At 43.2% G+C, this 19,139-nt stretch overlaps 2 protein-coding genes across 4 annotated transcripts; both read left to right on the forward strand.

The window, feature by feature from the left end:
• Positions 1–93: 93 nt before the first annotated feature.
• On the forward strand, positions 94–5,586 carry THG1L (tRNA-histidine guanylyltransferase 1 like). Of its 3 annotated transcripts, XM_042881597.1 has the most exons (6): positions 94–272; positions 1,396–1,572; positions 1,987–2,156; positions 2,845–2,933; positions 3,565–3,672; positions 4,809–5,586. In XM_042881597.1, the coding sequence occupies exons 1-6, from the start codon at positions 169–171 to the stop codon at positions 4,968–4,970; spliced, it is 810 nt and encodes a 269-aa protein (XP_042737531.1). In that variant the 5' UTR covers positions 94–168; the 3' UTR covers positions 4,971–5,586. The 3 variants fall into 3 exon arrangements, with proteins under 3 accessions (XP_042737531.1, XP_042737532.1, XP_042737533.1); XM_042881598.1 differs by lacking the exon at positions 94–272 and having other exon boundaries at positions 1,495–1,572; positions 1,991–2,156; XM_042881599.1 differs by lacking the exon at positions 94–272 and having other exon boundaries at positions 1,506–1,567; positions 2,077–2,156.
• A 2,095-nt stretch (positions 5,587–7,681) lies between these two features.
• On the forward strand, positions 7,682–18,951 carry LSM11 (LSM11, U7 small nuclear RNA associated). Its single transcript, XM_042881508.1, has 4 exons — positions 7,682–8,105; positions 9,228–9,367; positions 10,079–10,162; positions 11,734–18,951. The coding sequence occupies exons 1-4, from the start codon at positions 7,682–7,684 to the stop codon at positions 12,136–12,138; spliced, it is 1,053 nt and encodes a 350-aa protein (XP_042737442.1). The 3' UTR covers positions 12,139–18,951.
• The last annotated feature ends 188 nt before the right edge of the window (positions 18,952–19,139 follow it).

Raw genomic sequence — 19,139 nt, forward strand, 5'->3', positions numbered from 1 at the left:
CCATAGAGAAGTCCTCCTAGGCGCCTAGAAGGGCTCACTGCTGCGCCGTCTCTGTGGGTGCCGCGCTGCACTTCCGCCTCCGCTCTGGCCATGCTGGGCTGCCTGCGGGCGGCAGTGGCGGCCATCTCGGCGGGTCGCGGGGCGGGCTGTGTGCGCGGTCGCTTCTCCATGGCGAAAAGCAAGTTCGAGTACGTGCGGGACTTTGAGACGGACGACACGTGTCTGCCCAACTGCTGGATAGTGGTCCGGCTGGACGGCCGCAATTTCCACAGGTGAAGGCCGGGTGGGCAGCCAATGGGCGGGCAGCTTGTTGCCGGGTGGTTGCTACAGCAACGCGGCCACGGCCTGGACCTGGTATGGGGGAGGGTGTCTGGCTGTAAGAGTCACGTCCTGCTTAACAAGTGCGGCTGTGACAGGGACACGGTGTACCTGTGGGGAGGGAGGGGGGGATTGCAGCCTGTGTAGAGGGAGAGTGTTTGTGCTTGGGGTCAGCATTCACCTTTCTTCAGGATTAATCTTGTGGCTGGGGCTTTGATCTCTGATTTGCTCGAGTCTGATTTCAGTAAAGCTACCAAGTTTTGATGTATTTATTGGTAGTGTTGTCTTGATGGGACTGAGGTGCCCTAGGAGAAAATGGCATTATAGGAAATGGTATTTATCATTATCTGAATCCAAGTGAAATAAGAATGATGGGTTAGGGTGAGACTTGATGAGGAAAAGGTTTTCTGCAATGTATGCAGGTTACTTTGTAAACAATGCTTCTGACTTATTTCTTTGACTACAACAAATAAAAAGAGCACAACAGCACTGTTTAATAGCGAAAATTCTCAGCTACAAAACACTATTTTTCAATGCAGTCACCACCATGAACTATGCATTTTTGCCAGCAATGAATAAGAGCCTGCATGCCACACTTGTTTGAATCGGCACCAGCAGAGCTGAGCCACTGTCACGGTGCTAAAACTCAGTAGTTTGGCCTCCATAAACATTCAGCAGGTGACGAATGTCGGTGGGTGCCTTTTTTTCCACCTGGAGGAATATTGTTCTGTACCTTTGCTTCATGTGCCCTTCCATGTCAGACTGCCCCTCTGCTGCCATCTGTCACATGGCAACAAAATGTAACGCAGTATTGGTGGCATGGTTCAGCCACTGCTGCCATTCCACCAACATCTGCCTCTGACATCATGGACCAACATAGGAGGCATTGCTTTTGGATCAGCTCTTATGTAAAACTGACTTTTTGTTACTGTTCTTCACACCTGTAAGGAATTCTGTTAGTATTGGCTGAATATTGTAAATCAATATTTGTAAAAACTAAATACAATGAAAATGAATCAGTTCACATTTCCAAGCGACCTTATACAGGATTCTTATTCTACCATTTTTTCCTTGAAGGTTTGCTGAGCAACATGAGTTCAAAAAGCCAAATGATGACCGTGCTCTTCATCTGATGACCAAGTGTGCCCAGACAGTGATGCAGGAGTTGGAGGATATTGCTATTGCTTATGGACAGAGCGATGAATACAGTTTTGTTTTCAAAAGGAAGAGCAAATGGTTTAAAAGAAGAGCAAGGTAACACCTGCTTTGGTATGAAAGTGAGCTTGTGTCTAAGCCTGTGCCTTGGCCCTCATCTCTAGGTTTGCCTTTTCTGTACACAGAGGCTACAGGCTGGGCTGTATTTGGAGATACACACTACAGCTAGTTCTGGTTCTTAGTGAGAATTCTACCAGCAGTGTTTCTGTAGCGTTTAGTGATGTGGAGCTTTAGGTAGTTTTGGTAAAACAGGGCTTCCTTTAGCAAGGTGTTTTGCTTTCCAAACTGATGTACTTGATTTATAAAAGATTATGCCATTGAACTGTTGGACTGTTATATAAGAAATAATGTCATAATGTCCACCAGAATTACTGCTATTGATACATCGTGGTTATAGTGCCTATTGTCATATTGATGTATGCCTTTCCTTTCCCTTTGTTTTGTGTTTACAAGTAAGTTCATGACTCACGTGGTCTCCCAGTTTGCCTCAAGTTACGTTTTCTATTGGAAGGATTACTTTAAGGACCAGCAACTTCTGTACCCACCGGGATTTGATGGACGAATTGTGCTGTATCCCAGCAACCAAAACTTAAAGGACTACCTCAGCTGGAGACAAGCAGATTGTAAGCATTTCCAGAAAATGGAACAGTTGAGTTCTCATCCTCTCTGACTAGAAATGTCCTTATTGCCATTGTGTTTGTATACAGAACTTGTCAGTTAAGGAACAGCAGGTGGGGTGGTATTTTTTTAAATAGGAAGTGTTTGTATTGTAGTGGGATTTGTCTGGATGCGTGTCAGCTAGAATTCTGAATATTTAGATGATGACTGAATTTGCTGCATGCTGGGTGTGAATTCAGCACAGGAAATATTAATAGAATTTGGTTGTGATTGTTTCATATTCTTGGGTTTCTTTAACCAAAGTAATCTTAAATGAAAATGTTCTGAAATGCAGGAAAGCGGTAGAGGTTAAAAGGGCTGCATATACCACACTGAAAGAGAGTGTTTGGTTTCATTCTGGGTCTCCATTAACATGTAGGTAGCCCTTGCTGTTCAAACTGAGGTAACTAAGGTCATACAAAAAACTCCCTTCTCCCCCTGCTCTTCCTTTTCAGATGTAAAATTAATCTGTCTTCTAATTATCGCAGTATGCAGTGCATTTAAAAATGGATCACAAAGACTGTATCTTTTCTACCAAATGATATTATTTATTCTCTGAAGTTTTTTGTTGTGACTCTGAGAATTAAATTGCTCTTTATTTTTTTGAGTATTCAGTCAGATATGGTAAATATACTCTTTTTTTTCCTTCTGTAGGCCATATCAATAACCTTTATAACACAGTGTTTTGGATGCTTGTGCAGCGGAGTGGTTTGACACCAGTGCAAGCACAGGACAGACTCCAGGTAAGAATCTCTCAAGATTATGTTCTGGGTACAAACAAAATCATCTGGTCTGCCAAGTTGTTCCTTGCCTGCTCAGCAGCCCTGGCTGACTTTTCTGTTCCTACTATAATAATTCGTGGGTGCAGATTCAACAACTTCTTGAATTGTAAAGATGATAATATTGATCAGCAAATAATACATTTTAACTGGAAATTTACCAGTATTTTAATTTCTTATTTAGTGAGTTCAGAAATTTTGAAAACATCATGTAAACATTGGTGTCTGTAAGCAAGAAATGAAATGAGAGGATTCAATTAGTACGGGCTCCCAATCCCTCTTCTATTATTGTCTCATTGTGCAGATTTCAGGTGATCATTTCAGTTTTTCTCTTGGTTTCTGTTGACTTTCTATTTATCTTGAAAACGTAAGATGGACTTGAAAAAACCCTCTGTTTTTTATATCCCCCTTTAGCAGGTGAACATAACTCCTGTGTTGGGGAAAAACACCTTGTAATTCAAAGATGAAAAACCTCGTTAAGTGCCATTATTCCTGTACTTACCCATCTTCTGCTCTGCAGATTCAGTTGGCTTGTAACCTTGCTGGTTTGTTTCTGTCTTTTTCTATAAGAGTACTTGCTTTCATTTTCTTGTAGGGAACTTTGGCTGGAGATAAGAATGAAATTTTATTTTCTGAATTCAACATCAACTACAACAATGAACCTTTGATGTATAGAAAAGGAACTGTCTTGATATGGCAGAAGGTAAAAACTTTACTACCACTTGCTTCATGTTCTTGTTTTAAATAGCTACACTGTGGCCAGAAAGCTAGTCTGAGTGATCACCAAATGGGAGTAGTGCTCTGTGGATGTTTATTTTTAGAGATATTAAACTAACCAAACTTGCCATGTGATGTGGTGAAAGGTGACTGTTTTGAAGGTGTTTTTAAATAACCACATCTACAAGCATAGCAGCTTTGAGAATTTAGGAATATCTGCTTCTTGAAAAAAAGCACACTTTAGTAACTGTTGTCAGTTTCCACTGCAAAGGAGTCAGAGGCATTCAATAACACATTCAGTAACTCAGCTGGCAGTATATGTAGTACCCTTTTCTTATGTAAAGGAACATACACTACAGATTGCAGCTCTTAATGAATTCCTTGTAAGGATAATTTTCATTCAAGGAGATTTTCATCATTCTGCATAATGGATGCAGAATTAGTGCAAGAAATACCAGTTCTGTATGAAGTCAGTCCCAGGAAACTGTAAATGTTGATGGCCTTCAATCTTTCTACCACAGAAGGCTATACTTAGTTAGTTATATGGATGTTTCGTGTGATCAGAACCCAATCAGTCCATGCTAAGAGTTCTCTTTAATTTGTTCAGTCTTTTGACTCCTACATATGTGTGTGTCTGTATAAATTTAAAGAATTAATCTGCTTGTCTGTTGGTTGTTTTCTTTTGTGTTTTGTTGTTTGTTCCATTTTAGCCAGTGACTTCTATGACTTCATTTGAAATAATTAGAACAAGTAGAAGCTCTCACCTGCGAATACATTTCACTTGATCCTTATACTTTATTTTTTGTTACTGATTTTGGACATTTCTGAGGTTTCCCATTTACTTCAAGTGGTTCTGAGTTAAATGCTGTGCTTTATTCAAGGATACTTGCAGTCAGTTGTGTGGAGTTTGAGGTAACTTCCTCAAGCTACGTGATGATGATGCACAGTTTCAACTATTCGTGTGTCAGCTGTCAAACAGAACAGACTCGAAGTTTCTGTGTTCAAATCCTATAGTATGCTATAGGCTTGATGGCTACTTTTACTGTAGCTCTTATTCTTTGTCCATTCATGTATCCCCTCTGAAGTCTTATATGTCTGCTAATGTGTCGGCTGTATTTCCAGGTGAACGAGGTAATGACTAAGAAAATTAAACTGCCAAAGGAATCAGAGGAAAAGGAAGTGGAAGTGACCCGGACCAGGACTAAAGTTGTTCCCCTGCACTGTGACATTATTGGAGAACAGTTCTGGGAGGACTATCCTGAGATTCTGGCTGAGGATAGCTGATATCTCTGATGATGGAACTGGCAGCTCGTTCTGCTCTGCTTGAGTTGTTGGCAACTGGGAAAGTATGGGTTTTCACTGGCAGATTTTAACCTGTGAAATGTCTCTAACATTTACACTGCTTTTAGCACTGTAAAGTTGCCTGGAAATGAGATGCTGTTTTGTTGTCTGATATAAAGATAGACCCATGGGGGAAGCCTTAAGCCATGCTGTATTTAAAATGTTAAGAACTCGTCTTGATTGACTGCTACTTGTACATACATGCAGAAAAAGTGTGTAGAAATGTTATGTATTTCTGTAGTGCATAAATCATGGGATGTTTTACTGAACTGACAGCTGACAAAAAAACTTGCATATTGAGTAGTAAAGGGCAGAGGGAAAAGTCATTATTTTTTTACTTTCAGTTCAGACACAGATCAGAATGCTTCAGGTGACATCTAGTATTAAATTTCAAGGCCCCTGCGACATTAGTGACAAAACTCTTCAACTTCCTAATGATGGATCCTTACAGAGTAGCAATGAAGTACCCCAGCAGTTTCCTATGACTGATTTCAAATGCTTTTGTCAAATGTACAGGATTTTTATACTTTTTAAACTAATAAAAACCAGTTATCTCTTCCTTCTGTATTTATTATTTGGACTTTCTCATTAGTAATAATTAGTGAAGTTTTCAGATAGTCTGAGAGTACTGAAACTGTGCAGACTTTAATTCTGTTAGGGCATAAATAGACATCGTGCTCTCATCTTCTGTAGCCTGGGAAGTCATCTTTCCACTACCTGAAATGGAGGGGCAAATGCAGCAAAGTGTGAATGTTCCTGTAAAGATTACGCTGACAAGAACTTGTGTTGCTGTTCTCTGGTTTTCCTGGGTAGATACAAATGCAGCAGTCATGACTGCTGTGTACACTGGGAAGGGGGGAGTGAGTTGTTGCTGAAGTTCATCACTGTTTAACTATTAATTAATCTATTGAAACAAATCACGCAGCGTCTCAGAGCAGAAACATTCCTGCTAACGTAAAGGGACTTGCCCCAGGAGAAATGGAATTTGAGGAAAATAACCTATTTCAGTACAAATGCTTGTTATATCATTATACCTGTATTTCTATAAGAATGATATTACTGCTTTTAACCATACTGGTTTCAGAAACATGGTGCTAGAACCATAATCTGGTTAGCAAGCTGTTAAGGGAGAACCCACAGTTGGGACCACCCATAGAAATGGAAAAAGGATCAAATAGCACTGACAAAATCAGGTAAGTGCTGAGCTGAGTTGGTTTATCTGCTTTCCTGCTTTTCTTCTTACAAGAACTTCTACATTTAAGGCAATGTGCAGATCTTAGTAAATGAAAAACAAGCCCATAAACAGGGATTTTGCTGTGTTTTGAAATACTACTTGCACTTTCTTCCTTTTTCTGCGAATGAATGGTTAGTCTGTGCAGTTACAGTACTGGGACAGGAAGCTCCATGATGTACCCTAATTCTGAGAAATTAATGCTGAACAATAAGAATAATATATATATTCTTAATTGGTAGAATAGCACATACAATTTCTGGGAAGAGGATATGAGGGAGTGTGAGAGACGATTCTGTATGAATCATTTTGCTGCAGTATCAGAGCGGTTTCAGTGGTGGCTTGGGGTTTTTTCATGTGTATTTTTAAAATCAGAAATGTAATTTTCTTCAGTCTTACACACCATGTTCCTGCCTGGTACCTCATTTCAGACACTGCCTGTAGAGCAACCGCTCCAGAAGTGGCAATATTTGGGTTTTGCAGGCTGAGTAGAGATGAGAAGATATTGCAGCCATGGTCACGTCTCATGTAGGTATTGTATTGTTCAGTTTTTCCAGGGGCTGCTGCATGACAGGGGATGTGATATGCACACATAGACACACTCAAGGCTGTGCCCAGCTGGGTTTGCCTCTGTGCTGCCAGCATTATGCCAGTATCAATACAGTATTATGTAGGTTTTTAATCTCATAGTCTGACACATGCTGTGCTTTGTCTCCTTACGCATGCACACTGTGTGTCTGAGCAGAGGTATCAGGTTTATTCCATTTAACTCATCCTTACAACATGCAGTAAGTAAACATCGTATGGGTGGGAGACACTGGAAACAAGCTATGAATCGGCTTCACAGCCACAGCCTTCCACTTTTGTTAATTTAAACGCTGGGAGGAGAAAAAAAAACTTGTGTGCTTAATGGACTTCAAGTACATGGTGTTCTCATGTGCAGTTTCGTACAGGACGTGACTGCACTGAAGAAGTGGACCTTTGTGTCGGTGGTAACTGTGTCAGCTCTACTGCTGTAGCAGGAAGCATTACACTTCCGTGAGCCAGTTACAAAATATTAATTAAAAGGCAATGGAGTCTGTTACAGTAAAAACACACAACGACGGTACCACAGCACCGCCTTTCCTTTCAGAACTGTTTCTGAGCTGCATAGGATTTAATGGACTGAAAGGAAGGTTGTGCCGCTCGCCTGCTGCACGGGCTCCGAGCAGCACCGCCCGACGCTGCGGCTGTACGGCGGGGTCACCGATTGCCGCAGCGTGGCTGGCGGCCGTCGGCCTCGCACCGCCCGGCTGCGCGACGCCCGCCCATGGGCGGCTCCATGCGCCGCCCCTCCCCGCTCGGTTCCCGCGCCCCGCGGGGCTCTGCGGACGGTGCGGCTGCGCCCCCTATCGGCGGGCGGCGCTGCCGCCCGCAGCCCGGCATGGAGGAGGACGAGGGGGCTGCGGGCGGCGCGGAGCAGCGGCACCCCCGCCGGCGGCCCGGGGCCGAGCGCTCCCCCAGCCCCAGCCGCCTGGACGTGAGCTCCAGCCGCTTCGACCCTCTGCTGGCGCTGTACTCCGCCGACACGCCGCTCCCCTTCCCCTCCGCGCCCTGCTTCAACAACCTCGCCGAGTACGAGAGCTTCCAGCGCGGCCTGCTCCGCCCGCGCGGCCGCCGGGGTCCCTCCGCCCGCCGCGGCCCTTCCGCCGGGCGCTCCGCCCGCCGCGGTCCTCCGGCCTCGGACCCCGAGCGCATCCAGCGCCTCCGCAGCCTGATGGTGAACGCGGGCCCCGAGCAGGACGCGGCGGGCGGCGGCACGGCACGGCGCAGGAGGGCGCCGCGTAACGTCCTGACCAGGATGCCGCGTAAGGCGTGCGGGGCCTGGGGCTTGGGGCTGTGTGTGGGAGTCCGAGCGGTTTTTGGTGTTTTATTATAAATACTGCGGGATTATCGCGGTCAGAGCATCTCAGCGCTGTGACCTCCACGCCGTTCTTTATGCAAAGCTCAAAACGTTCGGTTGTGAATGCCTGAAGCAGAAGTTTTTTCTTGTGTGGGTGCCAAAGCATAACGAATGCCTTGCTGCAGGTGCTTTATGAGCCCAAATCTCGTTGTGTTTAGGATTCCCAGAAGGATCGGCTTTAAATATTGTTTCAGTGGCTTTATATGATGGCTGAGGTTGGAATACTGTGACTGAAACAGAAGGAAAAAAGAAAAACAGCGTAAAAATTAACTGTAGGGTGGCCCAGCAAGCAGCTCACGTCTGCATTAAGAATGTATATTTTATATTCATGCTTATCAGATGAGACAGCACTTGCTAAGACACAATACCTGAATATTTTTAAGGTTCTTCTGAAAAAGAAACAGGGATCTGAACTGGCAGTCTGAAAGAACTGAAAGGATCCTGTGAGTTCTCAGGGTTGGTTTGAAAATGTGCTGTGTGGTTAAAAACATCAGTCTGGTGTAGTGACTGTGTCACCTGTGCTTCAGAGCATGGTTTGTTGTCAGTTAGGTTGGAGAAAGTCTCTGCTTGCCCTCAAATCAAAGCTAGGAGTAGAGGAGGCAGCTTGTATTGGTGTGAAGGCAGTTTTCTCCAGCTGTCCTGGCAGTGGATATGGAAAGAAGGCACTGGATCTCAAAATAAAAAAAAAGAAATGATTCAGGTTAATTCATGGGGAGCTGTTCCATGCAGCCAGCCTCTGCTCATCAGCTGCCATACGGTAACATTTGAGGTTTGCAGTGTATACCTTTCCTGATGTGCAGTCAAGCCTTGAGTTTGCAGCCCCTAAAATGCAAGGAGAAGGATCATCTCTGGTTGAGATATTTTTGTTCATATGAAAAGCTGCAGGAGGACTTAAATACTCTTCATTCTAGAGGAATTGTTTTGTACCAAGACCTGCTGCGCTTCCACTGTAAAGCAAATAATTTCTCTGTACATTTATTAGGAATGCATTTTGTTGAACACCAACCATGTTCTCTTTGTGTTTTAGTGCATGAAGGCAGCCCACTGGGGGAGCTCCACCGCTGTGTCCGAGATGGTGTAAAAATCAATGTTCATATCCGCACTTTCAAGGGGCTCCGTGGAGTCTGCACAGGCTTCTTGGTTGCATTTGACAAGTTCTGGAATATGGTAATTACCATTCCAAGCCCTTCATTTATAGCTGCAACGCTGAAAACTTGAAATTTGCAACAGTTGTAAGCAAATTGTGTTTATAGATGTGGTATTGTGGTCCCTAAATCTTGTATGCCTTGGCATTGAGTGCTGGGTTTCAGCTTCAGTGGTGCTTGGTGTCGGGTTGGTGTCTGGCTGACCCCCAGCTGCTCAATAGGTCTCAGGTAGGGATGGAGAGATGTTGAAGAGTACCCAAGTGCCTCAAAGGTTTTATGTAAGAACCCAGGAAGGTGGAATATGAGGAATATCAGGAGCTTCTGAAGATTTCTCTGATGTTTTTCACTGATAAGTTGCTTTTGCACATTGGTGAAAAAGCTTTCCATTCTTCTACCATGTGTACATCTTAGAGACAGTGGCTGTGAAAGAACTATTTGTGAGCCTAGGGCTGTGAAAAGCTTGGAAATAGGTGGAAAAAAAAACCAAGGAATTTGCAAGCATGGCTCAGAAAGATTTTGTAAGTAATATGGGATGAGTGTTGGGCTTTGCTGTTACTTTTATACCTCGGTAGAACTCAGATGACACAAAGCCATGTCCAAAGCACATCTTGTTCCTAGGGTGGATTTTCTCTCAGTTAGAATACCATTTCATAATGCTATGAGACAAAGCTGGCCTGGAGTCTCTGTGGGTTTTTTTAATTTTGTGCTTTCCATCTCTTTAATGTTCTTCTAGGCCCTGACAGATGTGGATGAGACATACAGGAAGCCAGTTCTGGGCAAAGCTTTCTATGCAGAACCTCAGCTCTCACTAACCCGGGTAGGTAACCCTCTGCCATTCTAATGTTCTGAGTATCTCACTGTTCAGTGTAGTGGAAGAGGAGCGTTGACTGGAAAACTTACAACTTACAGTTGAAATGTTTTACCTCCTTTTATTACAGGTGACTCTAAAATGACTTGAACTGAAAAGTTAAGTTTTCTGAACTTCTGAAAGTAGTTTGGCTGTAGTTCAGAGTTACTGATGTTCTCTTGTAGAATTTCCAGTGTCAGATCGTAATTGCTGTCACTGCTTAGTACAATATGCTGATCTCCAATAAGCTCAGTCCCTGGTTCTTGACTGGTTTGTTCTATACTGTCTGCTTTACACTACCACATTTTCTGCCCTCTGATAGCTAGTGTAAATCCAGCATAAATCTGGCATTTTATGCCCTAGCTAGTTTGGTACAAAAGCTCTTTCTGCACCCATGATTGATGCAGTCCTCATTTGTTCCACCAAGTGATTGCCTAACTGGTACTAATGTTTGTGGAGTGACAGTTTTTCCAGCCAGCAGTGTGTCTGTCTTGTCTCCTGGACTTCTAGCCTAGCTACTGTGAAGCCCAAAATTCTTCATGCTGCTGCAAAGCAAAACCCTAGGATCCAGCTGCAAACACGTTTGTGAAGTTGAAAACTGAAAAAATGATACGTGAACTTCTGAACAGTGAAGGAAAAAAAGTGTGACAGGGCTGTGTCTATTCAGTGGCATAGCTTGGGGCCTTCTGAACATCACAGGAGCATCACAAAAATTTTAAATGGTTCCATTGCACAGAATTTGCTTTTAAATTCCTACCATTTAAGTCTCTTTTCTTATAGATCCCGCCCTTCTTTAAAAAAAAATTAGTTTAAGATAATCAAGTTGTCATTGTTAATTTTAGCCAGCTCTCACTACCCGTCCTGTTGCTAGGAAGTGACCACCTCTAATAGACAAGAATCCTTTTCATTTGTCAGTATTTCATAAAAGCTTGGTGCTGCCAGAGTAAAAGCAGTCCCTTTTCCAGATTCTGTATCATGTATTCTTGGATTAATGAGCTCATGCAGTGCTTTGGATCTGCTGCTGTAGCTTTAATTATTTTCCTGTTGTTCTTGGTCTGCTCACCTCCCAGAAGTGGCCTTCTTCAGTTTGTTTTCGGGAGCACAAAGAATGTTTCAGCATGCATTCCTTGCTGTTTGAGGCTCCTTATCATGAGGGTATGTGTCCCAACTGGGGACACAAGGATGGAAATCTCTCTAGTTAACAGCATTGCAAGAGATTTGGGGAAAGTGAGCTAACAGAGTGACTTAGTAGCTTTCTGTTGTACCTGACCATGGTTAAATGCTACTGCACATCAGTATTGCTCCCACATTCCTTAATTATTGTGTAAATATGCTTATGTACCTACAGGAGATCTATTTACCTTATGTCACAGCTTGACTTTGGCAACAAAGCCTGGTATTTATTTCTGGTAAAGATTCTTCATTCATTGAGTATTATGAGAACTGGTTTGGGACCGTGTACTCAAATACCATACAGAAATGCAGAACAAGAGGCTTTCCTTGTTTTCTGAATGGTCACATACAGAAATGTTCCTTTACAGCTGTTTGACAGACTCAAGCTGCAGGATGCCTCTGTGAAGAAGGGAGCTGACTCAAAGGCTGTATCAGGGGAGCTAGCCCTGACAAATGACTCTCAGACGCCTGGATGGAAAGTTGGATCGGGACGAGGGAGAGAAGAAGATGAGCATGAGAAGCAGAAACGCTTGGGCAGAGGTGGAGAAAAGAAGGTGCCAGAAGACAGTTTGCATCTGGCTGTCAGAGGTGAAGCTGATGTGGGCAGCGGGACTGCTCACACAGGGGGTGCTGCTGCTGCTGGTACCCACACAAGAAGCCAGGCACGGAGGAAAAGGAGGCCCAAAGTGGATTATCAACAGGTGTTCACACGTCACATAAACCAGATTTTTATTCGAGGAGAGAACGTCTTGCTTGTCCATTTAGCTCATTGACTTGGATGAGCCTTCGTCACTGTATTTATTTGATAGCATGAATTGCTGTGGTAGCTCTCATTCCTATTTAGCATTCTTGTGAATGTGGTACTGTGACAGGTTTCCCACTGCCGTAACCAGGTAGGGGAAGTAGTTCTAACTGGAGTATCCTGAGCTTACTGCCAAAGCAGCCTCCTTCAGTCTCTGCTGGGGGTCTCAGGGTGAGGTCAGCAGCACGGTTTTGCTTTGTGAGATGAGGGAGACGAGCACAGAGCCCTCTGCTTCTTAAAATGTAAACAGCTACGTCAGGAAGGTTGGCTGAGAATGTTTGTGCAGTCAGATATAGGAGCGAACTGTGACTTATGATTACAGAGCTGAAGGTGAGATCTCCACCCAAAACAAATCACAAGTGATATTTTGCATGTTCTGAGGAATCCCTGATTTCACATGTTCCAAAACCAACCGTTTATCTGCCATTGTTACACGGATGTTTTCTCTTCCAGATGTAATTCTGACAGTCAGATTAAATAATGTGTGAAAAGGGGGGGTGACATGCTATTGATGGCTCCATCGTTAGCTCTGCAATGCTACGTGCGATAGAAAACCTCTTGTCTCAGTTGAAGACTGTTCTTTTTCTGTTAACGATTGCCAGGATTTAATCTTTTTTCAATGTCAGAGCTTATGCTCTTATTTGCAGTGCCATGCTTTCACCATGTGTCACCAGCAAGCAGCTAATGGAGCTGATGTAGGGACCTCCACATTTGGGGAATATCTCTGAATGCTGTGGATGCATATGGAAAACTGTGCTTTTCTCTTTCACCCATTTGGTTCTTGTAGCAATAGCAGTATCTGCAAAGATGCAGTTTTCCTTCTCAGATACAAGTGTTCATGCTGAGCACGTCGTGCTGTATGTAAGTGACTTTAAGTTCCCTCTGTTGAAACTAGAGGTGCTCTGTCTCCAGCTGTTCTCGTGGAGCACAAATTGTCACAATTCTTTTCTATCTGTATAAAAGTCAAACTCAGTTCATTGGTCATTTTATTTTAGTGTTCTTAAGCTGTGACAGATCAGGCCAGGCTTCTGCATATATAAACTGCTTTCTGAGAGCTATGTATAAAAGTTTGAGGGTAAGTAATGCTGTTAAATTACTTAGTCTGTTCTCTTGGATGGCAGAGGACGCTAGATTTCATGCTGCTGATCCCATTTTCATAGCAACTACCTTATGCTTCGTAGCAGCTCTGGTGTGAGGATGTGAAATTGCCAGGACAACAGGTGAAACAGCTTTCTAGTGCTTTATAGCAGGTCTTGTGTTGCATACTGAGGTCTTAAGTCCTCAGACTGAGCAAGTGTCCTCTTGAATGACATGTTTCTATTGCAACAAATGCAGCATATTGCTTGCTTGTCATTAGGAGTACATCTGGTGCTTGGGTGAATTACAGAACTCATTTAGCAGGAGCTCCTGGGCACACAGAGCAGCTTTGAGCCTCTGGGGGAGCCTGAAACTTTTATGTCAGCGTTTCAGATTGAGGTGGGGTTGGATGACTGATCAGCACAGCCACTGAGAAGCAAATCTGACTTCAGACTGGGACAAAAGTACCTCAGATTGAGAAGTACTGTGGAGGCAAAAACCAATTTCACGGAGTTAAGAAAAAAAGAATATTTACTATTTTTTATTACACATAACTTCAGTGCTGTAATTCCTCCCTACTATGAGCTCAGCACTGAGCAGATTCGTCCCTTGGAGGTTCTTGCCTCCCCTTGTGCTGTTGTTTGTGTTGATGTGGGCCGCTGTTCCCTCGTACAGTACAGTTCCCTCGTACAGTTTCCTTCTTTCAGTAGTTTTTCTCCTCAGGATGCTCCTTTCTAACTTTGCTTTCAGAACATTGTTCATCTCTTTACCCTTGGTGGCTCTTTCTAAACCTTTCCTGGTTGCCTTTCCTTGCACTTGCCAGCTGAACAGAATTCTCACAAATGACTGCAAGCATATGAAGCTTGAAACAAGGAACTTCTTTCTGCTCCTGAGTCCTCAGCAACTTCCATTGCAAATTACTATTTTTCTTTATTTTGTTTTCAGTGGTGTTTCTTTTTTCTCCTCCAATTTCCGACTGGTTTGTTTCTGTTTCAGCTTTGTGGGCTGACTGTATGTGCCTCTTCCATTCACATGTGCCAGAGGCTGCTGGTGTGACACTCCCTTTTCTCTCATACTTGACCAAGGGGTGTTGTATCTCCACTCTCAGGCCTGTGTGTCAGATCTTCCATTCAATTCTTGTGGTTTATTTTTCTAACCTCATATCTGTATTTCTCTTTGTCTGCCTGTTTCTTTCTTTAAATCCTTCTCTATATCCTTTCTTACACATTAAATAAGATACAGCTGCCTTGAGTGTTCTTTCAACTTCAGTGCTCTCTTTCCATGCCACTGACACTTTACTTACTTCACTTACTACAACAAGTCTCAGTGTTTCCTTTCATAAAAGGTTTTTTTCTGGAATCTTACAGGTGTTTGTTGCTTCACATCTGTGTGTTTCTGTTTGTAGATTCTATGAGAAATGCTGGTGCTCACACTTGCATTGGTGCCTTGATTTTTATATTGCTGACCTGTTCTTCCACAGTCATCATCTCAGTCCACAAACCTGGTTAAGATCGATGCCGTTTTATTTCTTTTTCCTCTACCTCATCATTAAACTGTTCTTCCTCTTTTCTCATTGCTTTCTTATCTCTGAACTTGATTAATCAAGTTTCTCTTACACTTTAGCTGTAATGGTTTGTGTGGTGTTCTTCCTTTATTTCCTAATTCTTACCCACTCCTTATTATTTCCAAGCTGCTTCTTAAATGCAGGCTCTGCCTTTCTCCTAGTCTTCCTGTTCCCTGCTTTTTCTGACAGCGTATCATTTTAAGGCCCATGATCTAAGTGCTGTTTGATGAACTTTGTCTCACTCAAACACAGTATTTGATTATGACTTAGCAAGTGATGCTGTACGTGTTGTCACTTGCATGTTTAATACTTCAGATAAAGTTTGTCTTTAAATAAAATTGAATGCGATTCCGAAGTGAAGTTTTCTACCTCACTGAAGTATTCATGTAAATTGAACAAACCAAAACCACTTTGTTATTTTGGTTGCTGTTTCTGGTTGTTTCTTTCTGTGTTTTTACCTTTTCCAGACACAGCGCAGATCTGGGTTCTTCATTCAGCAGCTGGCACCTCCTGCATTCCTCTTTTGCTGTAGTGTCACAAAGAAGGTGTGAGCATAGATATCTGAAGTTACTGCACTAGAGAATGAGAGCAGGAGCAGCAGGCAGCCCTGAGACGCAAAGTAAAGGTCAACAGGTTTTGAGACAAATGTAAAGATCCCTGGGGGGGGTCACCTCCTGGCTGCATTCTGCCTGGTGTTTCTGGGATGTTTTTCAGCCTGTTGGTAAGCACTGATTCTTAAAGCCTATTTATTGTGAGGTACCAAATGATTGCAAGGAGCAATGTTTATTGACCTGCCTTTGAAGAAGTGCTGTGATCACTGGAGATGATTTTAGGATAATTCCTGAAATAGCAGATGTGAAACTTGTGCAACGTTGCAGTGCCAGCTGCAGGTATATGTTGCAGAACATGTGACTTAAAGCAATAGTCTTAGAATTAAACTGGGTGTCACAGATATTTCTCAGTGCCACCATGTGCCTTTCTATTGCCAGCATAGTTCCGTAGGGAATGAAGTCACATGAGACCTTTAAGAAGGGCTGTTTTGTTGGTTGTTTTTTGAATGGTGGTATAATTCTGAAGTCCTTTTCACACAGTCTGAGTGAGATTTTCATGGCACCACAGGACAAATCCTTTATGCGCTGTTGGGAAGTGAGGAAAACAGTGAGAACCAGGCTGAGCACCGCAGTGTCAGCCTGTAGTTGTGAATTGTTCTTTCTTGGGAACCTTTTACTCAGGTGCTTCATTTTTATCAAACACTTGGGAAGTACGGGGTGGAAACAGAATGGATAAGGGCAGCGTTAGAAAGGAACTTGTAGAAAGCACAGCTTTTAGTCCCTCACCTGACTAGTCTGGCTTGCTCATTGCCTGAAAGTTTTTCTGATCTAGAGTCAGGCGCTAGCATGATGTTACTGAAATAGGCAGCACATGGTGGTTTTTGATTGCTTTTCTCCTTCAGCTACTGGATTGTTTGTTTCTGATGCAGCTTTGCCCTGGGCACTGTTTGGAAGCAGGTCTCAGCAGGATGCAGCTGGGATTGCCCATCAATTGCAGTGGATGAAGAAATTCTCAAGAAAAAAAAAAGGCAGCAGATATAAAAGATGTCTGATTTTTGCTGAATTTAGTGTTGTGTCCAACATGCTGCCCACAGTACCCTTTCTGTTGCCCAGTGGCACTGACTGAAATGAAATCGGTACAAAGAATTATTTCATCTGATCTTGAAAGAAAATGGGAAAACAGATGGGCCAGCAAACTTAAGTATCTGAAGATGTATAATTGCAGGTAAACTTTCAGTCTTTGATTAGACAGAGCAGAACTATAAGCAGCAGTTTAAACTGAAGGCTGTGTGGCTGGATGCAATTGCAAGGCGCAGCCCTCAGAGGCGAAGCAGCAGCAGTAGCAGTGGTGCAGTGATTGCTTCAACCAGGCACACGCTTTCCTGGGAAGCTGTTGAGTTATGTGTTTGTGGCTGCCTCAAATCATAACTGCAAAATACTGTGAGTTGATATAGAGCTGTTTTCTGCCTGCATCGCCAAGTGTAAAGAAGAAATGCTAGATTGTGTCTTCTGCAGCCCAGAACTATTTCAGTTCATGCTTTCACCTCTTGGCATTGGCTTAAAAATTGGAAGCTTGTACTATAGCAATTATAAGACTGCCTTGTTAGTGCTTACTAGAAATGATATTTGAAAATTAAGAGATTACAGGATTTATGGAATTACGTGATACTGACTGATAACAGTGACTAAAGGTTATATTATTGTGATTAAGGCATTACAGACCAGAAACCTCTTTTCTGAAGTATACTATGAAGATGCGCAAATGGAAATGTATGAAGCCACTGTAGGAACAAGAGAAGATAAATAATCCTTCCCTTCTAGTGCAGGAAGATGATCTTCGTAGAGTGAGGTAGTTATTTCCAAGCTGGTTCTCCCAGCATTTCCATGCCTGATGGGAGATGGGCATAAACAGTCCAAAATCCAAAGTGACTTAGGCACAATCACAAACAGAGCTCAAAGGGACACGAGTCTGCTTGCCAACTTGAATATAAACAATCTTAACTTTACAGTGAAAGTTTCTAGAAGAGCAGTTCCAGTTTGTAGCAATCAGGTGTCCACAATGCTGGCAGGGTGCAGCTTTCTTGGTGTTACTGTCTCCCACAAGACGTCTGTACAGCGGTTCTCCTAGAGGTGTGCTGTCCTGTGTTACCTTGTGTTTTACACACAAAGCAGTGAGTGTGCAGAGGTGATTCTGTAGTGCAGCCTCCATTCGTTGAACCATGCCCCAAGGGTCTCTGCAAGGCTCCATCCCTTATAACTGATCCTGCCTCTAAAAATGTGCAGAGAAAACCCAGTGGGAGAACAAACAACTAAGGAGATTTCCTCTTCTGAGGCAGGGCTGGCAGGAGGCTTGGTTTTCCTCGTTAGCTTTCTGGGGGCGCGGGAGGAAGGACTGCTTCAGTATTCAGGGGAATATCAGAGCTGGCTTGTCTCATGATGTTTACACGTCCTTTCAGATGTCACTGTAAGTGCTCCTGCTCTTAGCTGGGAGAAGTGGAGGCCTGTCAGGGAAGGAAAATGGCTTCTGATGTTCCTGGATAACTGTTTTATTAGCTGCTACCTTCACAGTGTACACTTGGATGACTTAGCTGAAGAAAATTAGTACACCTGAGACTTTCAGTCAGTCTTGTATTCGTTTAGAATGAAAAGTAGTTTGATCAGTTTGTGTAAAAACATATCCATCTTTTTTTTTCCTCTCAAAAGATCAGTGCTCTCTCTCAGGCAAGAAATGAAAGCTGCTCCTGCTCCTTTAGTGATTGCTTCTGATTTGCACTGCTTCAGAGCAAAGTGCAGCTGTGTCATTGTACCTTCTGCCTGACAGATCATCCTGAGATGAGAAAATGAGAGCAGTGCTCCATTTCTTTAACACTAAAATGGGCATTATGAGAGGAGCAGTTGTATTGACCTCTTTCCAAATGGTGCATGCATCCAATATCGCTGCATGGACTGGGACTTGCAAGCAATTAGTCAGTTACAAAGCTTCCCCAGTGAAACACAAAGGGGCAGCACGACCTACCAGACCCATACGGGGTTGGAAGTCAGGTGCTGACAAATTCCAACCTCACTACTGCCACTCACTCACTGAATGGCCTTGGCATGTCACTTTCCTATATGCTCCACAGCTGTAATCCATCTGAGAGCATCCTTGCCTGTCTCACCAGTATCTGGGGGAGCAGTGAGCGCTACACAAGTGCTAAGTATTGTTATTAAAACTATAATATGTCAGGTAATGCAGATACACACAAATCATCTGCCCTCTTCAGGCACTCGACTGTTAGCCTTGTGTCTCGGTACATGGGAGGTGTGCCAGACATCAGGTGTAATGACGCACTTCAGTCCTGGAACTACTTGTGTTTTTAAGGTGACTTCAATATCTGTTTCACACTGCAGTACCATGTTTGGGTCAAACTGATAAATAAGGGTGTAACTTGTTTGTAATTCCTTCTCCGTCTTCCTATTTTGTTTCTTAGGAAGCTGATGCTGCTATGAACATATTGAATAATACCAAATTTGCAATATTCTGCTTTCAGATATAAATGTTTATATTTAAAAGTGCTAAGACTACACTGCAATAAACAATATCCATTTAACAGTTGGCTTCAAAGCTTGCTTTTTGTGCTCTCTCTAATATGCTTATGACAGTGCTTAGGACAGGCACGTGGATGTAGGGGCCACAAGTTCCAACTGCTAGTGCTTTTATCCAGTGTATGATCTGAGGGAAGCAGTTGTCTTTGTGTTCAAAAGCATATTTGGCCACAAATTAACATCACCATACCTGTC

The sequence above is a fragment of the Lagopus leucura genome, unplaced genomic scaffold (genome assembly GCF_019238085.1).
Source record: "Lagopus leucura isolate 7727_CA_CO unplaced genomic scaffold, USGS_WTPT01 Super-Scaffold_100030, whole genome shotgun sequence".
Classification (NCBI taxonomy): domain Eukaryota; kingdom Metazoa; phylum Chordata; class Aves; order Galliformes; family Phasianidae; genus Lagopus; species Lagopus leucura.